Here is a 23129-nt window from a genome sequence, read left to right as displayed (position 1 = left end):
AAATAGAAAGGAAGGGGATTGCAACCTTGCGAAGAAAACTTTCCGGAGGGTTTGCTCTCACCCTTAACGACCTTTCCAGAGCTCTCCTAGCTGTTGCCTTGAGGTGCGGTGGGGGTGAGTGCACCGACCCGCCCGGGCCCCAGGCGGGAGTCCGGGCCTGACAAAGCCAGGCGGGGCGAAGTTCAGCTCGGCTCGGCCCCGCCCCCGGCGCCCAATCCCGGTTTCAGAGCCGCGGGCTGCGGGCGCGCACTTCCCGGCGACTGCGCAGGTGAGCGGGGCGCCAGGGGTGGGGCCCACGTGACCGGGAAGTGGGCGGGGAGGGGCCGGCGGACCCCGGGGAGGGGCCGGTGGACCCTAGGCAGGCGGGCGGCGGGGAGGGAGCTTTCGGCGTCCCTCGGTCCTTAGAAGCGGCGCGCTCGCTGCGCGGCCAGCCACTACCTGCGCCCGAGGCCGGACGCCGGCACGGTAAGGGGTGCGGGGCCCCAGGGAGAGCGGGGGGCCTGGGAGGCCGGAGGGCCCCTCGGCCAGCCAGGTTTCATTCGGCGGACACAGGTGCCGGGCGAGACGCGCCCACCCCCGACCGCGGGGTTATCCCGACCTGGGCACGTCCGGCCCGACTTAGTTCCGGCCACTCTGGGGACAATCTCGGGAGACGAAGAGTGTATTTTCCCTCTGACGTGGAGACGCGCACCTGGGTGGGCAGAGCTGAGTACTGAGCGAGGTTGGTGGGTCGGGGGCGTAGCGCCGAGCCGCGGCCTGGGGAGGGACCCCCGACGAGGATGCTCTGTATTCCCGGGCACTCGCTCGAGGGTTCAGTTCAGAGCGCAGGGCATTTCCCATCCCCCTGGAAACCCAGAAACGTCTGAAATCGGCCCCTTTCTCGGGGCCAGCAAAACTTTAAAGCCAGCTTAGTGGTGATTCTGTTGGTGTAAAGGTGACCAACTGGATTCCTATAACACTTCGCTGGGGAGAACCATTTCTCCTCCCACCGCTTTGACTTTCGGAGATTTGTGTGCCAACTGAATGGAGTCGGGCCCCGGGGGCTGGAACAAAACAAAGACCCGCTCTGCCTCAGCGTGCTGATTCTAAGTGAACTCTCAGTGACACCCTGAGAGATGCTAGGGGTATCCAGACGTTGAAATGTGGTAAAATACAACTGACTATTATTCCCTTCCAAAATTACATGATTTGCTATTCCACAGTTCTTCAAATTTGTAATTTTGGCTTTTTATTTAAACACTGATAAGATGATATAATTCAAATAAGCCACATTTCACAGGTGAGCATGAATTAAATCCATTATAGTGAAGCATACTTTTGCCAGTGAGTTAAATTAAGCAACCGGTATCCTTTAAATGCCTGTGTATCAAAGATATTGAAGGATATGTAAAACTTGCTAAAGTTATTTGTTGTGCTTTTGCCTCTACTATTTTTAGGAAAATGTATTTCAAGAATTATAGTAGTACTATGCATTCCTAGAATTTAAATGTTTTTAGACGACATAAAGCGATGAAAGACAAAAAATAACTGCTAATTGCTATCATTATAGAAATTTTTTTCTATACTAAATTTTTTCTCCTACTTTGCATTGGGCACCATCCTGGGACTCACAGTTAATTCTCTAAAATTGGAGTAGCCCATTAGAAGACCCTAGAATTTAGACCTCTTCTCCATCTCCACCCAGTACCCAGGTGATTGTATTTAGTCTGTGGTAGTAAATACCCTTCTGTGGGTAGACTGCCTACTTGATATCTTTACCTGGACTTCTAACAGGTATCTCAGACTCTCTTCAGGCTGCTTCTCCCAGGACTAAGCTGGAGGGTTGGAGAAATGTTGGGATTGGCTTTAAAATAATCTGTTGACAAAAGGAATAAGGTAGAGGGTATAGACGAAACAAGATTGGTCATAAATTGATAATTATTGAAAGTGGTTGTTGGGCACATAAGGGCTCATAATACTGTTCTTTCCACTTTTTATTGTGTTTGGAAATTTCTAAAATAAAAAATTTTAATTCCCTGAACATAGAGTTTAACCTCTTCTTGCTATCTTCGTTGCTACCACCATGGTCCATTGGATTACAGTTGGACAACACAGGTTTGAACTGCAGGGGTCCACTTATATGCGGTTTTTTTTTTTTCAATAAATATGTACTACAGTGCTGCGTGGTCTGCAATTGGTTGAATCCGTGGATTCGGGACCACAACTACATATTACCGACTATAAAGTTACACTTGGGTTTTTGACTGCGAAGAGAGTTGGTGCCCCTAACCCCTATGTTGGTCAAGGGTCAACTGTATTTCAGTGGCCTCCTAGCCAGTCTCCCTCTTTTCACCCTTTTCTCCTGGAATGTACTCTTAACAGAGCACCCAGAGTGATCCAGTTAAAATAAGTCATATCATGTCAGACCTCTACTGAAAATTTTCCAATGGCTTCTCACTCCCAATAGAAGCCTTAAATCTTTCTAATGATTTTTATTTATTTACTTTTAAATTTTATTTTATTTATTTGTTCATTTTTGGCTGCATTGGGTCTTCATTGCTGCGTGCGGGCTTTCTCTAGTTGTGGCGAGCAGGAGCTACTCTTCACTGTGGTGCTCGGGCTTCTCATTGTGGTGTCTTCCCTTGTTGCGGAGCACGGGCTCTAGGTGTGTGGGCTTCAGTAGTTGTGGCACGTAGGCTCAGGAGTTGTGGCACGTAGGCTCAGGAGTTGTGGCTCTCAGGCTCTAGAGCACAGGCTCAGTAGTTGTGGCACAGGGGCTTAGTTGCTCCGCGGCATGTGGGATCCTCCCGGACCAGGGCTCAAACCCACGTCCCCTGCATTGGCAGGCGGATTCTTAACCACTGCGCCACCAGGGAAGCCCCTCTAATGATTTTTAAGCCTTAACGATTCAGATGTCCTCAATTCTACTACTCACCCTGCGGCTGCCTCCATTCCTTAACAGTTCTCGGACATGCCAGGCACTCCCACTTTAAGGCTCTTACACTAGCTGTTCCATCTGTGTGGAACACTCACCCCTTATACCTGCCTGGCTTCCTCCCTCATCTCCTTCATTTCTATATTCAGATGTCATGTTCTCTCTGAAGACTTCCCTCGTCACTCTGTTTAAAATTATAACACCCTGTCCACACTGCACTTCTTACCCTCTTTCTTAACTTTGTTCCTTGGCATCCGATATATTTCACTTGCTTTATCTATCATTTGTCACCGCCGCCCCCCCCACTGGAATTTAAGCTCCATGAAGGCAAGGATTTCCATTGGCTTTGTTCACTGATACATCTTCAGCAAGCCTGATGCATGGCAGGCACTCGGTAAATACTTGTTGAGTGATCTCCATTTTACAAAGTAAAACAAAACAAAGCCTTAGGAATTTCTAAATTGTTCAACACTGTAAAGGTGGGATTACCAGCTTTAATTCTGAGACATTTACAGTGCCAAGTACAATGCCATGTGTCCAGCGAGTCTTCAGTAAATACTCATGAGCAATTTGAGGGAGAAAATCATTGTGCCTTAAACCTAGTAGTTATATTAGCAAATAGTTTCCTTTTTACATACATGTCCAGGTCATTGATTTCATGAAGGAAATCAACAGGTTTGATAAAAAGTGCTTTTTCTATGCTTTATTTTTCAGGTGGATTGAATACCCTGTAAGATACTTTTTGAGTCTTTCCATGGCAACAGCAAGTCACCTTTAAATAATTGGTCTGGAGAGAGTGATGTCCATGGCCATTGCTGCGGCTCTGTGCTGTACTTTCGGGGAATCTTAGCCTTTGGTGATTTTATTTTTCTGAGAATTCAATTTTTTATATCTAGTATCAAGTGTTACACTGTTAGAGTGGAAGAAGCAACTCCCGTAACCTGACTTCCCGAGTTAGAAAAGAAAGGGACTCTCCACTCCCTGTGTTTATCAGACTGCTTCTCCTGGGCCATTCCAAAGCAGACTTGAGTTAATGAAAGTGAAGAGTATTTGCTGACCCATCACATTTTGGTATGTTCAGACTCTTAAATATGTTGATTTAGATATTTGAGGAAAGGACTCTACTTGAAATGTGTTAGCATCCTGTATTATTAAAATTTAGTCTCATTTTTGGTTTTTTGCATTTTGTTGTTTATAGGGCTCATAGGTAAATTCAACTTATGTTTTAATCAAGAGCTAAGATTTAAAATTTTGATTGCCCTTAAAATCTCATAGAATGATTAGTAGATCCCTGGCTAACATAATTGTTACACATGTTTAAAGTGTACATAATTTATGTTGTCATTTTTATATATCATAATAATTAGATATGATCATGTTGGTTTCCTGAATATGATCATTTGCTACTAAGTGAATAAAACCAGCATCATTGAAAGGATAAATAACTAAGCATAAGTGATAACTTTAATCTTGGCCCCAGGTGTGAACATCACAAATGTTGTCAAATGACGGAAGATCCAGGAATCGGGACAGGCACTACGATGAGGTCCCAAGGGACTCAAACTATCAAGATGGCACTGTAAGAACCTTCCAGACTCTTCACGACAGTGAGCTGGCTGTGAGCGCTGATCCGTTGCCACCACCCCCTCTCCCATTACAGCCACCATTCGGCCCAGAATTCTACTCAAGTGACACAGAGGAACCGGCCGTAGCGCCAGATCTCAAGCCTGTAAGGCGCTTTGTCCCTGAGTCCTGGAAGAACTTCTTTAGAGGGAAGAAAAAGGACCCAGAGTGGGATAAGCCGGTGTCAGACATCAGATACATCTCCGATGGAGTGGAGTGTTCACCTCCAGCCTCTCCCGCGAGACCAAACCACTCTTCACCCTCCAACTCCTGCGAAGATCCTCAGGGCGGGTCAGAAGGCAACGGTCGTTCCCGGAAAGAGGCGGAGGCAATGTTTCCCCACGATCCCTACGGATCCCTAGGCCGACGCACACACACAGCCCGAACCTACAGTGAGAAGGTGGAGGAGTATCACCTGAGGTATTCCTACATGAAGTCATGGGCAGGCCTGCTGCGGATTCTGGGTGTGGTGGAGCTGCTTCTGGGGGCCGGCGTCTTCGCTTGTGTCACGGCGTACATTCACAAGGACAGCGAGTGGTATAACCTGTTCGGATATTCACCCTATGGCATGGGAGGCGTTGGTGGCCTGGGCAGTATGTATGGGGGCTATTACTATAGTGGCCCCAAAACCCCTTTTGTGCTTGTGGTTGCTGGATTGGCTTGGATCACCACCATTATTATTCTGGTGCTTGGCATGTCCATGTATTATCGGACCATTCTTTTGGACTCAAATTGGTGGCCCCTAACTGAATTTGGAATTAACGTCTCCTTGTTTATCTTGTACATGGCCGCAGCCATAGTCTATGTGAATGATACCAACCGAGGTGGACTCTGCTACTATCCATTATTTAACACGCCAGTGAATGCAGCGTTCTGCCGGGTGGAAGGAGGACAGATAGCAGCGATGATCTTCCTCTTTGTCACCATGATTGTTTATCTCATTGGAGCTTTGGTTTGCCTAAAGTTATGGAGGCACGAGGCGGCTCGGAGACATAGGGAATTCCTGGAGCAACAGGAGGTAAGGGATTTCATGATCTTTGTTCTTTTTCTGTTTACTTCCTCCTTAAATATGTATAGTTCTCAAAACAAAGCTGTTGTTGTTTTTAAGGGTCTGAAGTTCAAAAGGCCCCACTCAGTATCTGACATGCTCTGACCAGGATAACCCACTCTGGTGTGTCATTTGTAGAATGTTGCAGGTAGACCCCAGATGTGTAATACCGTATATAGTTTGTCGGTTGCAGTATTGTCTGTCCGATACTTAAGGGGAAAACAATTTCTACAAAGAAGAAATGATGATAATACCTGCATAAGATTATATAAAAGCCCTATTAAAAATATTTTTTTTGGAATGGTGGCAAAAATGTTAGGAGTATGTTCTGCTAACTTCATTATTCCCTGAAATAAGTTGATGTTTTGCTTTCTTCTAAGGAGGAGTGTGTAGTAGAATTTCCTGTACCTCTGAAAATGTCAGTATTACCTTAAATATTTTTTTAATTTTAAGTCAACTATACCGTGCATTTTTTTCCCCACTTTCCAAAGACTTCCTAGGTACAATGGCATATGGTGTATATTGGACAAAACTATAGCTAAAAATAAAATCCTTCCTTATATACTCAGTAGCCTACGTATTTACTCACTGACCTATGTATTTTTTTTAATCTTATTCATACCAACAGCAAAAAACTTGACTAACTTTATAGTAGGTACCTTATGTGTTCTACACAGAACCTCATACTCTAGTGTCATAAAATGTATTTATCTTACTAGAATTTGACATAGATTCAAGTTGTTTCTAAAAATTTATCTCAGCACTGTAAGCATTTTTTTTAATTAATTAATTAATTTTTGGTTGCATTGGGTCTTCGTTGCTGCGCGCAGGCTTTCTCTAGTTGAGTTGAGCGGGGGCTACCCTTCGTTGCGGTATGTGCGTGGGCTTCTCATTGCGGTGGCTTCCCTTGTTGTGGAGCACGGGCTCAGTAGTTGTGGCGTGTGGGCTCAGTAGTTGTGACTCACGGGCTCTAGAGCGCAGGCTCAGTAGTTGTGGTGCACGGGCTTAGTTGCTCCACGGCATGTGGGATCTTCCCGGACCAGGGCTCAAAGCCATGTCCTCTGCATTGGCAGGCAGATTCTTAACCACTGCACCACCTATTTTTTTAATTTACATCTGTGTATACAAAGTAAGGAACTTTAAATTCTAATCAGTGTGAAATCCAGATAGTGAAGCACACATTTCCTTATAATTTTATGTAAGTTTAATAACAACGGAGTTCTTATCATTTCAAATTCTACATGAATATGACTGTTATCAACAGTACTTTTATTTCTTTTCCTTTTCTCAACAAAAATTTGTTTTTATAAGACTTCACATAGCAGTTAATTAAACTTGAGTCACCTATGATTCCTATTTGTGTGTTGCTGTAACTTCCTAAATGTTAAAAGACATAATGGCATATAGCTTTTTTCTGTTAATTTTATAATTTAACCATCCCAAACTCTTTAATCATTCAAGGTAATAGGAACCAAGAATAAATAAAATCTCTAGGTAATTCAAATCAACTCACATAAGAGTCACCACCATCTCCATATTTCCAACTCTGCTCTCTGCTCCTGATTGACAGGGAATCACAGTTATCCCTCCTCCTCTGGTTCTCCACTGGCCCATCAAAATGTGGCCAAAAGAGTAGGAGGATCATCTGTACAGTAGAGAATCAGCATCTGTAAAGTTGAGATTGGGCTGTAGATGCAAATGGACAAAAATATTTGCAAAGTAGCTTCACACACCTCTGAAAAGTCATTTTAACTCTTTTTGTTCCAGGTAAGTGAGCCATCATTGCCATCAAAAAGGAAAATGGTAAGAATAAAGCTCCCGTTATATTTTATCTCTAGATTTGTTAAATAATTTTCTCTCTTATCTGTTTATCTATAGAGTAGACCATCTGTCTGTAAAAGTGTATCTATTGCATTAAGTTCATAATACGACTTTCAGCTTTCTTTTTTTTTTTTTCTTTTAAAAATTTTATTTATTTACATTTTGGCTGTGTTGGGTCTTCTTTGCTTGTGTGGGCTTTCTCTAGTTGCGACGAGTGGGGACTACTCTTTGTGGCGGTACGCGGGCTTCTCATTGCGGTGGCTTCTCTTGTTGTGCAGCACGGGCTCTAGGCACACCGGCTTCAGTAGTTGTGGTGCGTGGGCTCAGTAGTTCTGGCTCGTGGGCTCTAGAGTGCAGGCTCAGTAGTTGTGGCATACAGGCTTAGTTGCTCCGCAGCATGTGGGATCTTCCCGGCCCAGGGATCGAACCCGTGTCCCCTGCATTGGTAGGTGGATTCTTAACCACTGCACCGCCAGGGAAGTCCCTCAGCTTTTTTCTAATACTAAGAGGACCAAATCAGACAAGGCTATTTGTAGCATCTTTTAATTTTGTTAGATGAAGCTTCTACAAGTGAACCTAGTTGGTTCTCCTTACATATTTAAATTTAATTTTAAAAATATTTTTATTATTTATTTATTTATTTATTTATTTTTGGCTGTGTTGGGTCTTCGTTGCTGCACAGGGCTTTCTCTAGTTGCGGCGAGTGGGGGCTACTCTTTTTTTTTTTTTTTTTCTTGCGGTACGCGGGCCTCTCACTGTTGTGGCCTCTCCCGTTGCAGGACGCGCAGGCTCAGTGGCCATGGCTCACGGGCCTAGCCGCTCCGCGGCATGTGGGATCTTCCCGGACCGGGGCACGAACCCGTGTCCCCTGCATCGGCAGGCAGACTCTCAACCACTGCGCCACCAGGGAAGCCCCAGCCCATTTTTAATTTGAAAACCTTAGTAATTATATCCATAGCATTACTTACCCCATGGCTTAATTACTTTCTCTTGCTTCGTGGTAAAGCTTTTCTCATATGTGCTGACAAGGCTAGTTTTTGCTAGATGCAAAGAAAGGTCATGAAATCTGGGGCCGTGTGTTTGTAATCAGGAGTACTGTTTGAAAGTGGTGTGTCCCAGGGCTGGAGCCCATCTACCTCCTTCCCATCAAAGACCAAAGAGATTTTAATTTTTTGAGTCATATCTAGTTCTAGATATTTTTTCCCCAGTAGGGTTTTCTGCACTGATGATCAGTGAGGTTCACCCAAAAAGAGTGAAGAAAATTTTAAGATCATAAAAACAGAAGAAAAAAAAAAGAAAAGTAAAGCAGGTGAAATAGTCTGTGTGGAAATATTCTGACTTCTTAGAACTCCCTTTTTATATTAAAAGGTGAATCTTAGAATTAGAGATGGGCAAGTAAGGAAAATGAATAGTTTCTGCTTGAAAAAACTTTACCTGAGGGGGGAGAAAACTCATATGGATTCTCCTCCCCAACGTAGTCACCTGGGTAGAATTCGTGATTTTGACCAGGAAAACCGAGCCTGACACCTGGGGCTACTGACTAGGGAGTCAGTGTGCTCCCTGGCCACTCCTCAGGCAGCCTTGGGAGAAACAGATGGTTAAATACTTAGAAGATAAAAAGGGGTGCCATGAAATGGAAATCCACTTATTTAAGCCAAAACAGTTTCCCCTAATTTTAATACCATGATGGATTTTCAAGATTAAACATAAAAGAATTCATTAGGATGAAGAAATGGCATCCCGACCAGCGAGGAACAAAGTGGGATAGATACTGACCTCAGAATATGTTTCCTAAAATACTCTTGTTTGATCTCCGTTCCTCTGGATTTTCTGCTCCCCACTCACGTTCTTGCTGTCTGGGGCCGATGGCTGGGCGTCCTTTCTGGCCGAGGGGACCTGGTTCCCCTTCCACCCAGCGCCTCAGGTGCAAGCTTCCCATCTTGGCAGCCCTACCCCAGGGCAAGTCAGCAGCCTCCACGTCTAATCCGATTAATCCACTAATCTGTGGGCTGCTGCTGTTTGGTGAGTTAACAGCTGGTAGTTTCTAGAATGAGCTAATGTTAAACCAGACCTCAAAGGCAGCCTCAGAGATAGAGAAATCAGGAAACAAAGGATTTTAAAAGCTGCCTGACAAGGTAAAGAGCAAGGTTTTTTAAAATCTCATTTTATATTTTGTTTTCAATGGAGTCAGGTCCCTCCCGAGCACCTCTCGGTTAGCTCAGCGAGTTTAATTCAGCAAGCATGGACTGAAGCCCCAAGGGGTGAGTGGAGGGAGCTTTCTTCTGTGTCATGGGATCAACATGCTCAAGCAGGATGGCTTTGCCCGCCCCCCTCCCCATCACAAACTCATTTCTAGCTTTAGGATTGAGCGGTATACATTTAAGTAAACCTGTTTCCTCGTGTTGCTCACTTAAAGAATCAATGAGCCAAAAAAGTGCTGGCTTGTTTGGTTGGGTGGTTGGGTTTTGGTTTTTAGGTGTTTTTTTTTTTTGGACGAGCCATGCAGCTTATAGGACCCAGGCCCTCGGCCGTAAGAGCGAGAAGCTGTAACCGCTGGACTGCCAGGGAATTCCCGGAAAAGTGCTGGGTTTTCATTGTGGCTTTTCCACTCAGAGCCTTGAGACCTTGGAGAATTTACTGAACCTCTCTGAACCTTGCTCCTTTATGTGTAACATGGAAACCCCTCTCCTGGCATCCACCAGCCTCACAATTTGGTTGGTGTTCTGGGCGCTGCCCAGTGGGGCCCCCAAGCACTCTTTTCCCAACCCCAAAGCTGCACATCCACCTCGCCCTGCCCGTTCTGGAGTGGGCTCCCCTGGGTCTTCCACTTCCGCGTCCCTCCTGTTGGCTATTTTAGCTCTTTTTTAAAAAAACATAAGTTTATTTATTTTTATTTTTGGCTGCATTGGGTCTTCATTGCTATGTGCTGGCTTTCTCTAGTTGCAGTGAGCGGGGGCTATTCTTCTTTTTGGTGCGCAGGCTTCTCATTGCGGTGGCTTCTCTTGCTGCGGAGCACAGGCTCTGGACACGCGGACTTCAGTAGTTGTGGCGCGCGGGCTTAGTAATTGTGTCACGTGGGCTCTAGAGCGCAGGCTCAGTAGTTGTGGCACATGGGCCCAGTTGCTCCGCACATGTGGAACTTCCCGGACCAGGGCTCAAACCCGTGTCCCCTGCATTGACAGGTGGATTCTTATTAACCACTGCACCACCAGGGAAGCCCTATTTTAGCTCTTAAGGTCTGTCCCCATGCTTCCTCCTTGGGCATTTCTGTCTCATGTTCTTTCACCCTCTTTGAATGGATCCTTTTCCTACAGAGACCTCTAGAAGCTCTCCAGTGTAGAAGCCAGCTGACTTAAACCACTATCTCCAGTGTTCTCGTAGACCTCTTCAAGGAACCGCAGGTTAAGAACACCTGGGAAAGTAAAGCCATCCACCGCCCTTCCCTTGGTTTTACTTGCTGTCCTTTTCAGATGATGAAGCAACGTGACTCGTCCCCCATTCTGACCTACTCAGTGGCTACTTGTAATTGATTCATCTGAAGTTGCTGGTGTCATTTTTTTCTCTTTCCATTTAAGTCGACTTGTTCCATTTTTATCGATGAATTTCTTATTTTGAACTACATTTTCTGTTCTTTTACAGTTAGTTGGGGTATAAATCTTAAAAGTACTTAAGACACATTTACCATTTCATCATCCACCTTTGATGATCCCACGACTGGGATTGGAGGGTGTTTTATCTATTATATACTCTCTTAGCTCACTATTTCCCTTAACTGTTAACAAAAGTGCTCCGAACAACTCTGTGACTATAAAACACGTAATTCTGAGGGGAAATTGTTGATTGCTGTCTCTACTCTTCTTCCTCCTGCTCCCGCCCCCCAGTTTTCTTCTAAGAATAAAGTTGGGATTTTTGTTTTTTCTTCTGCCTTCATCTATAAATAAATCCTCTTTTTCTCTCTAACTGTAGTGTGACATGGCCACCGGTTGTGACAGACAGAGAGACCAAGAAGTTAATTTTAAAGAACTGAGAGCAAAAAAAATGAAACCTGAGCTACTGAGTGGACATATCCCCCCTGGCCACATCCCGAAACCGATCGTGATGCCAGACTATGTGGCGTGAGTATCTACCTAAGTCCTCCTTCAAGGTAAAAATAGAGGTTCCATTTGGGTTTTCTCTTTTCTGTTTGTCGACAAGTTAATACTCTGCTTAAAGTCAATTATATTTGAACAGTTGTTTGTTTCCTGAGAGGTAGTATATTGAATTGAAGATACAGTATGGTCATTGAGGAATAAGCTTAATAAGCTGATTTCCTATTCCTATTGAAAAAGTTATCACTTCAGTTTATTTTTTTCTTCCAGTTTTATTGAGATATAATTGACCTATAGCACTGTATAAGTTTGAAGTGTACAGCATAATGATTTGACTTACATGCATCCTGAAATGATTATCACAGTAGGTTTAGTGACCATCCATCATCTCATATAGATACAAAATTAAAGAAATAGAAAAAAATTTTTTCCTTGTGATGAGAACTCTTAGGATTTACTCTCCTAACTTTCATATGTAACATACAGCAGTGTTAATTATATTTATCATGTTGCACATTACATCGCTAATACTTATTTATCTTATAACTGGAAGTTTATAGGTTTTGACTTCCTTCATCCAATTCCCTCTCCCCCTACTTCCTCCCCCCACCTCTGGTAACCACAAATCTGATCTCTTTTTCTATGAGTTTGTCTGTTTGTTTTTGAAGTATAATTGACCTACGGCACTGTTAGTTCCTGGTGCACAACATAGTGAAATGTATATTTCTGTACATTTCAAAATCATCCCCAGGATAACTCTGGTTATTACCTGTCACCGTACAAAGATATTACATAGTTATTGACTATATTCCCCATACTGTACATGTTGTACCTGTGACTCATTTATTTTGCGTCTGAAAGTTTTTACCTCTTAATCTCCCTCACCTATTGCTTCACTTCCCCCACCCCCCTCCCCTCTGGCAACCACCTGTTTGTTCTCTGTACCTATGAGTCTGTTTCTGTTTGGTTATGTTTGTTCAGTTGTTTTGTTTTCTAGATTCCACATGTAAGTGAAATCATACAGTATTTGTCTTTCTCTGTTTGACTTATTTCAGCAAGCATGATACCCTCTAGGTCCATCCATGTTGTTGCAAATGGCAAGATTTCATTCCTTTTTTTTTTTTTTTAACTTTTTATTTTGTATTGGAATATAGCCAATTAACAATGTTGTGATAGTTTCAGGTGCACAGCAAAGGGACTCAGCCATACATATGCACGTATCCAAACATTCTGTGTCTTTTGATTGGAGCATTTAGTCCATTTACATTTAAAATAATTATTCATAGGTGTGTACATACTGCCATTTTGTTAATTGTTTGGGAGTTGTTTTATGGTTCTTTTTTGTTCCTTTCTTTTGCTCTCTTCCCTCATGATTTGATGACTGTCATTAGTGTTATGTTTGGATTTCTTGCTCTTTTTTGTGTGTGTATCTATTATAGATTTCTTTTTAATATTTATTTATTTATTTGGCCACGCCAGGTCTTAGTTGCAGCATGTGGTATCTTCATTGTGGCATGCAGGATCTTTAGTTGCCACGTGTGAACTCTTAGTTGCGGCATGCATGTGGGATCTAGTTCCATGACCAGAGATTGAACCTGGGCCTCCTGCATTGGGAGTGTGGAGTCTTAGCCACTGGACCACCAGGGAAGTCCCCTCTATTATAGATTTTTGGTTTGGGTTACCATGAGGTTTATATATAGCAAACTGTATATATATATATGTATCTATCTGTGATTATTTTAAGTTGCTGATCTCTTAAGTTTGAACGCATTTTAACAACCCTATATTTTTGCTCTCCATCCCCAGCGTTTACTGTTTTTGACATCAAATTTTACATCTTTTTGTTTTGTGTCTCCCTTAACTACTTATTGGGGATATAGATGACTTTATGACTTTTGTCTTTTAACCTTCCTACTAGCTTTATAACAGGGCTGATTTACTACCTTTACTGTATATTTGCCTTTGCCAATAAGAGTTTTCCTTTTGCAATTTTCAGATTTCTAGCTGTGGCCTTTTCTTTTCTACTTAGAGAAATTCCTTTAACATTTCTTATAAAGCTGGTTTGGTGATACTGACTCTTTTATCTTTTGCTTGTCTTTAAAACTTCTGACCTCTCCAACAAATCTGAACAAAAGCCTTGCCAGGTAGAGCAGTGGTCCCCAACCCCAGGGCCGTAGACCAGTACCAGTCCCTGTTAGGAACTGGGCCGCACAGCAGGAGGTGAGGGGTAGGCAAGCGAGCGAATCTTCATCTGCGGCTCCCCATCACTCCCCATCACTCCCATTACCACCTGACCCATCCCACACCCCTACCCCATCCATGGAAAAACTGTCTTCCATGAAACTGGTCCCTAGAGCCAAAAAGGGTGGGGACCACTGAGGTAGAGTATTCTTGGTTGTAGGTGTTTCCTTATCATCACTTTAAATATATTATGTCACTTCTTTCTGGCCTGCAGAGTTTCTACTGAAAAGTCATGTGGTAGCTTTATGCCAGTTCCCTTGTAATAAATTGTTGCTTTTCCCTTGCTGCCCAGGTTAGGGAAGTTTTCAGCTATTATGTCTCCAAATATGTTCTCCGCCCCTTTCTCCCTCTATTCGCCTTCTGGGACCCCTATAATGTGAATGTTAGTATGCATGATGTTGTCCCAGAGTTCTCTTAAACTGTTCTCATTTTTTTTTCTTTTCTTTTTTCTGTTCAGCTTGAGTCATTTCCACTGCTCGGTCTTCCAGTTAGCTGATCCGCTGCTCTGTATCATCTAATCTACTGTTGATTCCTTTTAGTATATTTTTCATTTTAGTTACTGTATTCTTCAGCTGTGCTTAATATGTCTTTTTTACTTTTTCACTCTTTGTTTAAAACTTTTAACTTCTCACTCTGTTCATCCATTCTTCTCCCAAGTTCTTTGAACATCTTTACGAGTATTATTGGGTAGTTTGCCTATTTCCACTTTACTTGGTTTTTCTGGAGTTTTATCGTGTTGCTTCACTTGGAACATAATTGCCTGTAGCCTAATTTTGTCTAATTTGCTGTTTTATTTCTGTGTATTTGGTAGGTTGGTTTGTTTCTCAACCTTGGAGAAGTGGCCTTTTGTAGAAGATGTCCTGTGTGTCGCAGCAGTGCACTCCCTTCTGGTCACCAGGGCTATATGCTCTAAGGGTGTCCCCTATGTGGGCTGCGTGGGTCCTTCTGTTGTGGCAGGCTGACTACTGTGGGTGGTCTGATAGGCATGGCCAGCCCCCAGTCCTGTTGGTTGCCAGGCCCTGCCTTGTGTGGAGGCTACCGGCCACTAGTGGGTGGAGCTGGGTCATAAGCTTGCTGTCTGTGGAGTCCTGAGGGGTCCCAGGGCTAGTGCTGGTCCATGGATGGGCAGAGCTAGTTTCCAGGGTTGGTGGTTGTAGGCCTGGGGGTCCCATATCTAGTGTCAGCCTGCTTGAGTGAGACCGGTTCCTGACATGGCTGGCTGTGTGGGGTCCAGGTGTCTCAAAGCTGGTGTCAGATCCCAGGGCAGCTGGCTTAGGGACCGAGAGTGTCTCAGCGCTGATGTTGGCCTTCTGGTGGGTGTGCTGGCGTCTGGGGGTCCCATGACTTCAGCCTGCTGGTAGACAGGGCTGGGACCCAGGGGATCCTGGGGCTAGTACCAGCCCGCTGGTTGATGGGGCCAGGTCCTGGGGTCCTGGAGCTAGTGCTGGCCCACTGGTGGGCAGAGCTGGGTCCTGGGGTCTCTGGCTGCAGGGCCCAGGCATCCCAGAGCTGGTGTTGGTCCTTTGGTGGATGGGATCCTGGCCCCATCCACCAGGGGGATCAGGGAATCTTAAGACAGCTGGCCTGTTGGTGGGTGGCACTGTGTCCCCACCTGGCTAGCTGCTTGGCCTGAGACATCTCAGTACTGGTGCTGACAGGCTGGTGGGCAGGGCCCAGTCCCTTTGCCAACAAGCTAGAGGGAGGATTACAGGATGGCGCCTGCCAGCACCAGTGTCCTCGTGGTAGAATGAGCTCCCCGGCATAGCTGCTGTCAGTGTCTGTGTCCCCAGGGTGAGCTTCAGTGGCCTCCTGCCTCTGCGGGAGGCTCTCCAGGATCAGCAGGTGAGTCTGACCCAGGCTCCTTTCAGATCACTGCTTCTGCTTTGGGTCCTGGAGCGTGTGAGATTTTGTGCGTGCCCTGTAAGGGTGGAGTCTCTATTTCCCACAGCCCTCAGAGTCCTGAAAGTCAGCCCTGATGACCTTCAAAACGAGACATTCTTGGGGCTTGTCTTCCCAGTGCTGGGGAGCCCAATGTGGGGCTTAGACACCTCACTCATTGGGGAGACCCTCTGCACTTGCAATTATCCTCCCATTTGTGGGTCACCCACCCAAGGGTACGGGTGTTGACTATACTATACCATGTCTCTACCCTCCTATCCATCTGGTGGTGCCTACTTTATATCTTTAATTGTAGAAGATACCTTCTGCTAGTCGTCCAGTCTTTCTCATCAGTAGTTGCTCTGTAGATATATGTAACTTAGGCATGCCTGTGGGAGGAGGTGAGCTCAGGGTCTTCCTCCTCCGCCATCTTGGCCACACCTCCACTTTGGTTTATTTTTTTTCCTCAGGAAATACCCTATGATTCAGACGGATGATGAACGAGAACGCTATAAAGCTGTGTTCCAGGACCAGTTTTCAGAGTACAAAGAGCTCTCTGCAGAAGTTCAAGCCATCTTGAAGAAGTTTGATGAGCTGGATGCAGTGATGAGCAGATTGCCGCATCGTTCAGAAAACCAGCAGGTGAGTGCCTGCAGCGGAAGGATGAACTCTGACCTCGTTTGACGTGTAGAGAAGGCATAACCATCTGCATCTGCTGTCTAGGAAGCTCCCTTGAGATCCTCAGGGTGACCGTTCAAAATATATAATTTAATGTCTTTGCCTTCAATTATTAAACAGTATTTTGTTTTCTTACTTAAGTAAAGTATAAGTTTGCCAGCATACATACCGGGTCAGTCAGGGCTCCAGAGGAGACAGATAGCACACTCTAAGGTAATCTGAGGAAGGTTTAGTCACACGTGGTGGACGGGGGTGTAGAGGAACTGCCAGTGGCCATGCGTTCTCCCAGGTAAGTCACAGCCAAGCAGTCAGCACCCCAAGCCCAGAGAGCACAGTGGGCAGGGACGGAGAGTGGATCTGAAGTTGCATACATGAGCTACAGGCCTCGTGCTTCAGACCAATAACCGTGATGATGGCAGAGAGGAAAACCAGGGTGGAGATGGCAGTCATAGGGGACTGAAGTGTTTTCTCTAATGTTCTGTCTTTTCTTTTTCTTCACATTTTAGTATCTGGGAAATCAGGATGCCCTCATAATCAATGGCATTTTTTACCTGAACTCTATTTTTCATTGAGAAATAATTCACATACTATAAAATTCACTGCTTTTAAGTGTACAGTTCAGTGGGTTTTAGTACTTTCACAAAGGGGTGTAACCGTTACCACTGTAATTCCAGAACATTTTCATCACCCCCCAAGAAGTAACCCATACCCATTAGCACTTTTTCCCCATTTCCCCTCTCTCCAACCACTGACAACTACTAATGTACTTTCTGTCTGTATGGGTAAATGCAATGATATAATACGTGGCCTCATGTCTGGCTTCTTTTGCTTAGCATCATGTTTTCAAGGTTCATCTATGTGTCAAGAGTCAATATTTCATTATTTTTTGTGGTGAAATAATAATATTCCATTGTATGAATATACCACATTTTCTTTATCCATTTATCAGATGATGGACAGTGGGTTGTTGCCACTTTTTGGCTATTATAAATAATGCTGCTATGAACATTTGTGTGTAATGTCCTATTCTTTTTAAAGAGAATGTATTCATCTAATCTATTTGTGTAATTGAAATTTTAAAAACATACAGCATTTTTTAGTAAATGTCAAATGTATGTATATATAATATATACACACATTTTTTTATATAGATAGATAGATAGATAGATTCTTCTCCTGAGACCTGCATTAATTGGGCATCTTTGTTTTGACCAGACCTTTAAGTGTACATTTAAATGAGTTATAATTACAAGTCCTCTAAGCCAAATGTATAGAGTAGTGACATTTTCCCAGTCTTGGAGTGATGGAAGGGTGTCGGCTAAGAGGTGCCAGTACCAGAAAGCAGGAGAAATCCAGCACATACTGCAGGTTCAGGGTCAGTTAGTACCATTTAGAGAACAAGCAAGGTCCACAGGTCCAAGAAGGGTGACCAGGTTTAGATGCCCTCAAAGGAGTGCAGGAAGGAAGGAGCAGGCACCAAGCGTCTGGATCACCGCAGGTCGGGAAGAGCAAGCTGGTTAACAGACATAACGCTGAGAAACCTGAACGTGACATGTGGCCTTTTGAGCCCAGGCCCAGAGGCATCGGGTGTGTAGGCTGTGTATGCGTGGGCAAGGGCTCAGGCTTGTGGGTGTGCGATTGGGGGTGGGAGGGTCCTGATTACAGCAGGTGCTGAGAAACTGAGTCCTCCCACAGCACTCCTACACAATCTCACAATAGTCATTTCCTTTGCTTTTCAGCATGGCTTGGCAAGTAAGTAGCCAAATGACAGGGCCGCAGTTAGTCTCGGTGTCTCCTCCAGGCCTTATCTAAAGTGGAGATATCAATTGTATCACAAAAGTGAACTTCTTCTCAGCCATAGGCTGAGCTTTGTGGTGGGCAAGAATCTCCCGGCAAGGCTCACTCGTCCCCTAGCGCGTCCCCAGGGAGGTGTCTCTGTGCCCAGTGGGCCTGCTGGGGGCATGGGTTCTCACACACACCTGCTCATGCACCCGTGAAAAATTAAACCATCACATGACTTTTCTAAGCCCATGAAATAGGAGTTTTGCTCAAAATAATCTCTCCGGTCCTCACCCTCCTAATTCAGTCTCTCTGACCGAGTCTAGGATAGATTTTTACAGCTCTCATCTCTGCCTGCGTCTCCAGCACAGCACCCCTGCCCCCAGGCAGCTAGTTCAGTCCCAGGCCAGGACCTGTTAATGTAGATGACAACTGAATAACCAGCTTCATCTCACTGATGGCAAGCAGTCAAAACACAAACAATACTCATGATCTTAGTATGTAAAAAACATTGAAGAGTTAAAATATATTGGGAAAAGGATGTGGATTTGTGATGGAAAATGGTCTCAGGGGAAGCTTTTAGAACTATAAATTATTACATTTTCTTTTGTATTTATTAGGTTTACAGTGTTTCACAATCTCCAAAGCATAGGTTTACCTGGATAAATGAGGACATTGCTCTAGTAACCTATTTCCTTTGGATAGACTATTCAACCCTTTAACATATTTCATATTTATTATTAAACTTAGAATAAAGTTGGAAGGAACCTCATATTAGCTATTTTCAAAAGTTGAATAGTCTCAGCTTGCCAAAGGGGATGAAAATGCTACCTAATTATAGCTAATGTGGTTATTATGTGCCAAGCACTTTAGAAGGATCATTTCAAATAAATGAACCTTCTCACAACACTATGAGATAGTTATGGTTATTTTTCCCATTTTACTGATAAGGAAACCAAGTCTTACTGTAAAGAGCTTGCCCAAGTCACACCGCCGGCAAGCAGTGGCACTGGAACTCTGTCCAGGTTTTACACGAGCAGGGGCCTCGCCCTACTGTTCATCCCTGGATCTCAGGGCCTGGCCAAGAGTAAGCCCTCAAATATTTATCCAGTGAGTTGAATTTGTTCGTGTATGAATATTTTCATTATGGTCTTAGGTAAAAATTGTTTTCTGTTCTTATGCCCACTGTACTCTTGAGACATTCTTGAGATATGATGTGAGTAACTGCAAGTATTTTCATTCACATATACAGTATATTATTTTTAGGAACATGAGAGAATTTCAAGAGTCCATGAAGAGTTTAAGAAAAAAAGGAATGTGAGTAAAACCATTTTCTTCTTTAAAGTGTATCCTTATCCAGGTACAGTGGTGACAGCTGACAGATTTTAGATTCTTGCAGCTAAAGTAGTTCTTTTTTTGTAATTCTTAAGATGCTACTTGTTAGGGACCATGGGTGGCTGCTGGGTGCCTTTGTTTTTTTTTTTTTTAATTTACCTTTTGGCTGCGTTGGGTGTTCGTTGCTCTGCGCGCAGGCTTTCTCTAGTTGCAGCGAGTGGGGTCTACTCTTCGTTGCGGTGCACGGGCTTCTCATTGCGGTGGCTTTTCTTGTTGCAGAGCGCAGGCTTCAGTAGTTGCAGCACACGGGCTCAGTAGTTATGATCCGTGGGCCCTAGAGCGCACAGGTTTCAGTAGTTGCGGCGTGTGGGCTCAGTAGTTGTGGCACACGGGCTTAGTTGCTCCACGGCATGTGGGATCTTCCCGGACCAGGGCCAAACCCGTGTCCTCTGCATTGGCAGGCAGATTCTTAAACACTGAGCTACCAGGGAAGCCCCTGGGTGCCTTTTCTTCTCGTCTCTGTCCTGAATACATTCTGCTGTGTCCTGATTTAGGAACCCAGGGAAATGAGCACCCATATAGAGCTCTTCACCCACATTTCATTCACAAAGATTAAGTTCTTTTACAGGTTTCTAATTCCATCCTTAATTGCACAAATTAGTAGAGAATGGAAAGAGCTTTTATTAATCCATTAATTACTTTTTAATGTATTTTAATACTGAAGGGTGCCTCAGCTGTCTACTTCGACTCAATTTCACTGTGAACCAAAAGCTTCTAAAAAATAAAATCCACTGAAAAAAATGTAGAGAGCTTACCTGTTATTCTTGTTAGGCAGATTCTGAAATCTGCTATGAAAGGTCATTTTCTGGGTGATAATGTGCTTTTTTGTGTTTTTCGCTGAGGAAGCCAGAGGCTGAGATAATAGCTATGTTTCTTTTCTAGGATCCTACATTTCTGGAAAAAAAAGAACGCTGTGATTATCTGAAGAATAAACTTTCTCACATAAAGCAAAGGATTCAAGAATATGATAAAGTAATGAACTGGGATGTACAGGGTTATTCTTAAAACTTATTTGAAACCACTTTTTTATATCAAGCTTCATATTTATTTACTGTCTTTTTTTATGCTCGTCTCTGTGATAGAGAAGCAAACGCCTCCTGAATCAGCTTGTAGTTGGTTTAGCTGGTATGTCAAGTTAAAACAGTATGTGATTGCATTTCAGACATTTCAAAACAAATTCAAATTTACTAAGGGCCTTTACTAAGAGTGGAAGAAATTCTGGATTCATCTGTGTACAATTTATATTTATCTTGTTAAAATTGATTTAAGCATTGTGTCCTTGTGGTGTGATGATCAAGTGGAGCATCAATTCTGGTGCTGCTTTTTCCTTTTTTACTTAGGCCAGTTCCTGGGATTCTTCTAGGACAAATTTCTCTTCCTAGCCAAAGATGTCATTTCTGCCCTTGAAAGGGGTTTGAGTTCAACATTTTGAAGCCTTATGATCTTGGGCAAGTTGTTTAATCTGCCTGTGCCTATTTCCTCATCTGTAAAATGGGGCTAATCAGAGGACCTACCTCCTAGGGTTGTTATGAGGATTGAATGAGTTAATATTCGTAAAGCACTTAGAACAGAGCCTGGCACATTTGTAAGCACTGCATTAGTGTTTGAACTATGTAGACGTGATTGTGGAATGAATAAACTATATAGAATAAGTCTCAAGGAAAGGACCTTAAAGAGCAAGTCCAGCCAGCTAACCCAAGGCCATGGCCTCATGACTTTCTTTTTTTGTGCTGTAAATAAATCTTACACACGTCGCCTTAAGCAGGTGCTTCCCTGTGGCCCTGTGCCTACTGGGGTCCAGTGCAGCCTTCTTATCTCTAGTCAGCATCACTGTGCACATCTCTCAAGGTCCCCACAGCCCAGCCCTTCCTGTAAACCTTGAATACAAGGATTGTATGAATGTTGTTGCCGTTTCTATCCTGTTTAGATGTCCATCCTAAGGCCCCATGATGTTGCATCTGCTTAGAATCTCCCTTTGATTTATTGGAATGCTTCATTGTCCCAAGAATTATCTTGGCTTTGAGGCTTTATTCATGAGAAATGTTTTATTTTTATTAATGTGAACAAGAGACTGCTTTAAAAATGTTTTAAAAAATCATTGTTATTGGTTCCTATTCAGCAGCATCTATCTTGTAGATAACTTCCCTGTAGTAGTGTAGAAATACAATTTCTGCTTCATATAGTTGCCATTCAAACAATTAATACTGGAGGAATTTTCTAAATGATGAAACCAAAGAAAAGAATGTGGAAAAGCAAAGGCTTACCAAGTATTGGTTACTGAATAAACTTCCTAGTTCTTCTTTGTCCATGATATCTTATTTAGTGTATCTTGTTACTATTTTCAATCCATGGTTCTCAGACTATGCTTAGGGTGCTAAGAGTCTTAAGAGGTGATACCAAGGAAAGTGTGAGGCTAGGCTCCCTCTGGACCCCCCCTCAAACTAGAACAGCTGCACTTTCTGTTTTACATATTGGGACCCCGTGTTAACATTTCGCTTAAGAAGAGCACCCAGGGCCTCCCTGGTGGCGCAGTGGTTGAGAGTCCGCCTGCCGATGCAGGGGATACGGGTTCGTGCCCTGGTCTGGGAGGATCCCATATGCCGCGGAGCGGCTGGGCCCGTGAGCCATGGCCGCTGGGCCTGCGCGTCCGGAGCCTGTGCTCCGCAACGGGAGAGGCCACAACAGTGAGAGGCCCGCGTACCGCAAAAAGAAAAAAAAAAAAAAAAAAAAAAAAAAGAAGAGCACCCATGCTGGGCTTCCCTGGTGGCGCAGTGGTTGGGAGTCCGCCTGCCGATGCAGGGGATACAGGTTCGTGCCCCGGTCCGGGAGGATCCCACATGCCGCGGAGCGGCTGGGCCCGTGAGCCATGGCCGCTGAGCCTGCGCGTCCGGAGCCTGTGCTCCGCAACGGGAGAGGCCACAACAGTGAGAGGCCCGTGTACCGGAAAAAAAAAAAAAAAAAAAGAAGAGCACCCATGCTTTAAAAATAAAAGAAAGATGAAATAATACCATTTTGATGAACTGTGAAGAGATTAATATTGAAATGAAGTGTTAAGGAAATTTGACTTTGGGAAACTTTATTTTACTACAGTTGTAAATGTTAATCTTTGAAGACCAATGTTGTAATGCTGATTTTTACAGTTTTTATGTGAATACCTAGGCATATTAAAATTTCAATCACCTGTTGTTTTGTGTGTATCCTTTATTGTTTACTTTTCTAGCGTTCCTGAGTTGGCTGGGCATATTCTCCATTATCAGAAAATAAACTGGAAAGTCATTGAAAACTTGTAGATCATGATGCTCAAGTGACTATTTCCTCCTCCCCCATTTTTTGCAAGAATTCAAAGTCAAGGCCACTGTTTGTTTCCTCAGGCTGCCTGCCTTAACCAAGTACCACAAGCTTAAAACAAATGTATTGTCTCACAGTTCTGCAGGCTCGAAGTCTGAAATCAAGGTGTCAGCAGGGCCATCCTGCCTTGAAGCCTGTAGAGGAATCCTTCCCAGCTTCTGGCGGTTTGGGCTGGCAGTCTTTGACATTCCTTGGCTTGTATACATACCGCCCCAATCCTCCGTCTTCCCGTGGCCTTCTCCCTGTGCCTCTGTTTTAACAAGGCTATGTTCTTATAAGGACACCAGTCGTATTGGATCAGGGACCCACCCTCTCT

At 44.0% G+C, this 23129-nt stretch overlaps 1 protein-coding gene across 4 annotated transcripts; it reads left to right on the top strand.

The window, feature by feature from the left end:
* Positions 1 to 231: 231 nt before the first annotated feature.
* MARVELD2 (MARVEL domain containing 2) lies at positions 232 to 22646 on the top strand. 4 transcript variants are annotated; one of them, XM_082620478.1, is made up of 8 exons: positions 283 to 465; positions 3629 to 3985; positions 4395 to 5555; positions 7353 to 7388; positions 11373 to 11521; positions 16084 to 16255; positions 19337 to 19387; positions 20348 to 22646. In XM_082620478.1, the coding sequence occupies exons 3-8, from the start codon at positions 4410 to 4412 to the stop codon at positions 20468 to 20470; spliced, it is 1677 nt and encodes a 558-aa protein (XP_082476604.1). In that variant the 5' UTR covers positions 283 to 465; positions 3629 to 3985; positions 4395 to 4409; the 3' UTR covers positions 20471 to 22646. The 4 variants fall into 4 exon arrangements, with proteins under 4 accessions (XP_082476606.1, XP_082476604.1, XP_082476605.1 ...); XM_082620480.1 differs by lacking the exons at positions 283 to 465; positions 3629 to 3985 and adding an exon at positions 232 to 268; XM_082620479.1 differs by lacking the exon at positions 3629 to 3985.
* The last annotated feature ends 483 nt before the right edge of the window (positions 22647 to 23129 follow it).

Source organism: Mesoplodon mirus (assembly GCF_964341445.2).
Source record: "Mesoplodon mirus genome assembly, chromosome: 5".
NCBI classification, from domain to species: Eukaryota; Metazoa; Chordata; class Mammalia; order Artiodactyla; family Ziphiidae; genus Mesoplodon; species Mesoplodon mirus.
This window is presented reverse-complemented; position numbering and strand designations above follow the sequence as displayed.

Bases quoted from the DNA above. Each gene is read 5' to 3' on its own strand.
- MARVELD2 (XM_082620480.1), top strand. From the start codon at position 4,410: ATGTTGTCAAATGACGGAAGATCCAGGAATCGGGACAGGCACTACGAT. The intron at 5,556-7,352 runs GTAAGGGATTTC...TTTTTGTTCCAG, and splicing joins AATTCCTGGAGCAACAGGAG to GTAAGTGAGCCATCATTGCC. The intron at 16,256-19,336 runs GTGAGTGCCTGC...TATTATTTTTAG, and splicing joins ATCGTTCAGAAAACCAGCAG to GAACATGAGAGAATTTCAAG.